The sequence below is a fragment of the Nannobrachium achirus genome, assembly GCF_963921795.1.
Source record: "Nannobrachium achirus genome assembly, chromosome: 19".
In the NCBI taxonomy this organism is placed as follows: Eukaryota; Metazoa; Chordata; class Actinopteri; order Myctophiformes; family Myctophidae; genus Nannobrachium; species Nannobrachium achirus.
In genome coordinates, this window is record NC_137826.1 from 24883235 (window position 1) to 24887947 (window position 4713).

The 4713-nt window shown below is 41.6% G+C and overlaps 1 protein-coding gene across 1 annotated transcript; it reads left to right on the top strand.

Moving 5' to 3' along the window:
• Nucleotides 1-608: 608 nt before the first annotated feature.
• ppp1r14aa (protein phosphatase 1, regulatory (inhibitor) subunit 14Aa) lies at nt 609-4367 on the top strand (the record flags this gene model as incomplete). Its single annotated transcript, XM_080749349.1, has 4 exons — nt 609-812; nt 2431-2511; nt 2765-2797; nt 4191-4367. 4 exons carry the CDS (start codon nt 609-611, stop codon nt 4365-4367), a joined length of 495 nt encoding a protein of 164 aa, XP_080605475.1.
• Nucleotides 4368-4713: the final 346 nt, after the last annotated feature.

The window sequence follows — 4713 nt, forward strand, 5'->3', positions numbered from 1 at the left end:
GATTAAATTCAATTCATTATTTCAGTGGACTAAACTTTGTTTTATTTGATGGCCTTCCTGCCCTAGCATTTGGCCTTTGCGCCCTCAAAAAATGTACAACACCAAAGGCCAAGTGTCCTTGCCCCTAAAAAGACGAAATTCTAGGCCTGCAAGGCACTGATGTAATTTGGTTTAACAATTTACAGATGAGAAGGTTCACACAAAGACTGTCAATGTTTTGTCATTACCCATAACAGTAAAATACATAATTCCCATTTCTCCTGTAGCCACAGCAGTACCCCTGCGTACCCCTAGGGGTACACGTACCCCCATTTGAGAAACGCTGGCCAAGGCTACAAGAAAGTTTGACTGTTTTTATTTTTTCTCCTCTTTTTCCTTTTCCCTCTGTGCTGCATTTTCCATGTGGCCTCTGTCGCAGTGGAATTTTGTCTCTCCGGTGTGACCAGTGATAATAGTTTAGTCTGCTGTAGATAGCAGCCCCAGAGGAACGAGCCCATCCAGATCCACTCTCAGCTGTTGAGCTGTCAAGACTCCTTTTGTCATCGCCATCCTCAGAGCCTCACACACCCCTGCACTGCACTTCACTTTGAGAACCAGTTGGACGAGGCATGGCAGCCGACGGGAGCATGACGACGCCTGAAGATGAAGTCTCATCGTCCGATTTTGAATCTTTGGAAGATGATCAAGGTTGCAGCGCCAGTATCCAGAGAAGAGCCCGTGTCACAGTGAAATACAACAGAAAGGAACTCCAGAAGCGACTTGACGTGGAGAAGTGGATCGACGAATGCCTGGACCAGCTCTACTCGGGGAAGGTGCGTGTGGTTCTAAAGTATGACCACGGGGTCGAATCAAGAATTAGGCTACTGTGCCGAGAGCTGTCTTGCAGGGTGCAGACTGAAATGTTTTTTGTTTTTGTTTTTTTTCTTCTTCTTTTTTTACAATAGAAAGCATAACCTACCTAAATAGCCCACTACTAGTTGAATGAATTTAAAGCAATTTTAAAGTTATTGGCTATAGGCATAGGCTGTCAAAACACTGATTGTGACTTAGTGGCTGAAGTCAAAAAGTATCTTTTGCATAAAATATGAAAGTTAGGGCAATAGCAATTGGATTATTGTCACTCAGACAAATAAACTGAGATCATTGGCATCAGTCCAGTTTAGTATTGGAGTTGTGGAGTGCCTATTAAGGCTATTGTGATTCACAAGCAATGAAATGTATATGAAAACAGCAGTTTTCAGTTCTCCTTAAAAGGCCAAGCACCCCAGAGAAATTAAATCCACTGCTATCCTATTCTCAGTGATGTGGTGGTTTACTATAGGCCTAATGACATGTGGCTGCAGATGCTTTGCTTGCCTTACATGGGCAGTCTTTGGGGCCTGAGAGGAATGATGGATGGTAAACAGGAAAAGGGCAGGTCCACAACCAGGAGGTAAACTGTGTCCAGCAGGCTCCAGTGACATAATTGACAGGACCTTCACACAAATCTGGTGTGTAATGTAACTAAAGGATCCTACTGTAGGCTATGATCTCTCATGGGGAACCGGGGAGCAATTAGTAGATATAGATCTAATCATTGCTCCCTGGTTACCCATGGTTGCGTTGAAAAAATGCGAGAAACAGCAGCAGCAGAATTCAGAGGATGATAATCTGTTGATTTAACAGTTCTCAAATGCTTAAGGGGACATTCAGGGTCCAGCATTCACAGACCTCTGCAAGCTTTTGCAAGCTCATTTGCACGGTCAGCGACTAAAGATTGTAGGGTCCAAAAGGTGCACTTTTCATGAACTGAACGTAAAGTTCTTATTTTACAGCCACTGCTTTATTTTTTATAGAGAGACTGTAGTGCATATTTTTGTGTGTTGCAGTTTTCAAGCAAGACATGGGTCCCATTTTATTTCTTTAGAGAAATGAATCAGCTAGGCTGTTGTGAGTTGAATTGTGTATGCACCAAAGCACCATCCAAATGATATGCAGATGGTGTTGTGGATGGACGAGTGGGACTTGCCTCTCCTTCCACTGAGCTTGTACAATGGCCTTTTGTTCAATGTGAGCGTGCAACTTCAACCCTCAGACCCAGGATTGAGATGCATGTGTGTGCGTGGGCTGAATCCTAATATTTGTTGTCGATATACAGTAGGTTTAGATTTGTTTTGCGTCGCTTTCGAGTGGAAACCTTGTATGTCCTAATCCCAACATTTTCAAATAAATTCCATGGATCCACTCCACTGTAGTTGTTTAGTCACAAGCTCTTGTTAATACTTTCATTCGTTCAATATTTATAAAAAAAAACACTGACACACTTAACCATTTTTACAAAACTAGATCTACAAGCTCACAACGTGCCGTGTTAGTAGATCAGTTTTCTCTTTGTCATGGGAAAGCTTTGCACTCCAACTGTATGTGTGTGTTTGTGTGTACACACCTCAGGAGGACGACATGCCAGATGAGGTGAGCATTGATGACCTGCTTGACCTTCCAAATGATGAGGAGCGGGTCGTGAAGTTAAAGGTAAAAGGCTACCTTTAATTACTCGTGAACTTGTTACTAAAAGTTACCACATTTAAGAAAATCATAAAGAGTCAAAATCATAAAGGGTCATGAACTGCAAATGAAAGCCTATCATTAAGTGATATTAAATAAAGAGAAGCCAGTCTTACAAGATCATAATTTCTAATAGGATTCAAGAAGAATTCTCCTTCATGTAAATGTACTGTACATGTGGCTACTTGGTTACAATGTTCTTTTTTCCCCTTCTGAGCAGGAGCTTCTTCACAAGTGCAGCAGCAACACAGAGGTATGTTTTAGTTGAGAAATAAGGCAATATTATGTTGATGATATCGTTGCTGTCAGGCAATAACCTTGTGTCTCCATATTTCTCTGTGTCTCTTTATTAAAGAAATAATTTACTCTAATTCATCATACAAGAGTGTCGCACAAAGTGGTGAAATAGCCGATCTATAAGCTCACAACGTAATGTGACACGTTGTGAGTGTGTAGATCAGCAACATTTTTGTTTTAAATAATACTTTAAAAAAATGAATGGTTTTGTACATACAAGGTTTCCACCCGACAACAGCGATGTGTTCATTAGTCACTGTGATGCACATGTTATGCACATGACTTTGACCACCCACTCTACCCAGGCTTCCCTGCCCTCCTGTACACAGTGGTTTTAGCAGTGTCTGACACGACCTACCGCAGACGCTCCATTCGTGTAAACAATGGTGATCTGTGTACCCCTCTTTTTCTCCTTCCATTACTTTCCCCCAGCACAATGAGTCTCTTTTGGTGAAAGTGTAGGGCCTCAGAGAGTCCAGTTCAGACTAACACAGACAGGGACAAGAGCAGGCTAATCAATTGTGAAGGCTGGTTTGCTTTTTGTCTCATCGGGAAAAGAAAAACCTCAAAACATTTATACCTAACATGTAATCCACTCAACACTGAGAAAAATAACGTGACAACACAACAACTCGAACACGACATTCACCAAAGTGCAGAACTTCCTCTGGCATGGCATGTCAGGTCATGCTCCGGTTTGCTCCCACTATTCTCCAAGGTTCTCTGCAACTCTCAAAGGCCTCCTTTACATTTTTGGGACATCTACATATAAAATACACAACCAAAAATGGTTAATATTATCCTATGATTGACACCAAAATGTTTTTAAGGTCCCAACATCAATCTAAAGATGGCAGGATACCAATTTTGTATTTGATGTATTGCACTGGAGGAAGCTATTACTTATCTGTATTGTAATAACTTTGATTTTGACCTCATGGTGTGTTTTAAACTGGGATTATGACGTGTAGCTTGAAGCAAAACTAAATTATTTGGAAAAAAATTCCAAAGATAATTCCACAGGGCTTTAAAATCAACAACAAATTAGAATGTTAAATGTCAAACAACTTCATCGCTTGTAATCATGTTTTGTATTTTTTATCAGCAAATCTGCCATTCAATTCCATTCAAATGGCTCTATTGGCATGACATGCGTTTACACTGCCAACGCAAAAGCTATTATCTGTCATGCTATTCACGGAGCTCATTAATAAATAAGGCACAGCTATTTATGCCCGGCCACAGGCTTTTGAAGGTGTCTGCCCATTTAAGCGGCTTCTTTCACGTGGTAGCCTGGGCAATGTGCATGCTATCTATTGAGCGTCTGTGTGTGTTGTTCCGTCTTTCAGGCTTTCGTCAAAGAGCTGTTGGGAAAGCTGGAGGGGCTTCATAAACAGGATGAACTACAGAGTGAGACCATCGAGCACCCGGTCATCTGCCATAGCCACTACCACCATGAGCCTTATCACTTCAACAGCCCACATCACCACCAGCAACATCCTCGAAATCACAACCAGACCCTCTAACCTCCTTATACACAATGCACACACTTGCAACAACATAGACCAGGGGGCTTCAACGTTTTCAGGCCAGGGACCCCTTAGCTGAGAGAGAGATGAAGCAGGGAACCCCACTACATATCGTATAGAATTGTGTTGCAGATTAAAAATGTTCATAGATTTCTTAGACTGCTTAGACTTGCTTAGACATGTTGGAGTAATGTGTGTTTTCAGACATTTAACCACTTGAATGTCAAATACTTAGTCTGCTCTTCTTTTCCCTCTACAAACCTCTTTGCCATAAATAGCCGATCTACGAGCTTACAAGCTTGTAGATCTGCTATTTTTGGCTAATGTTCCACTCAGAATAGGG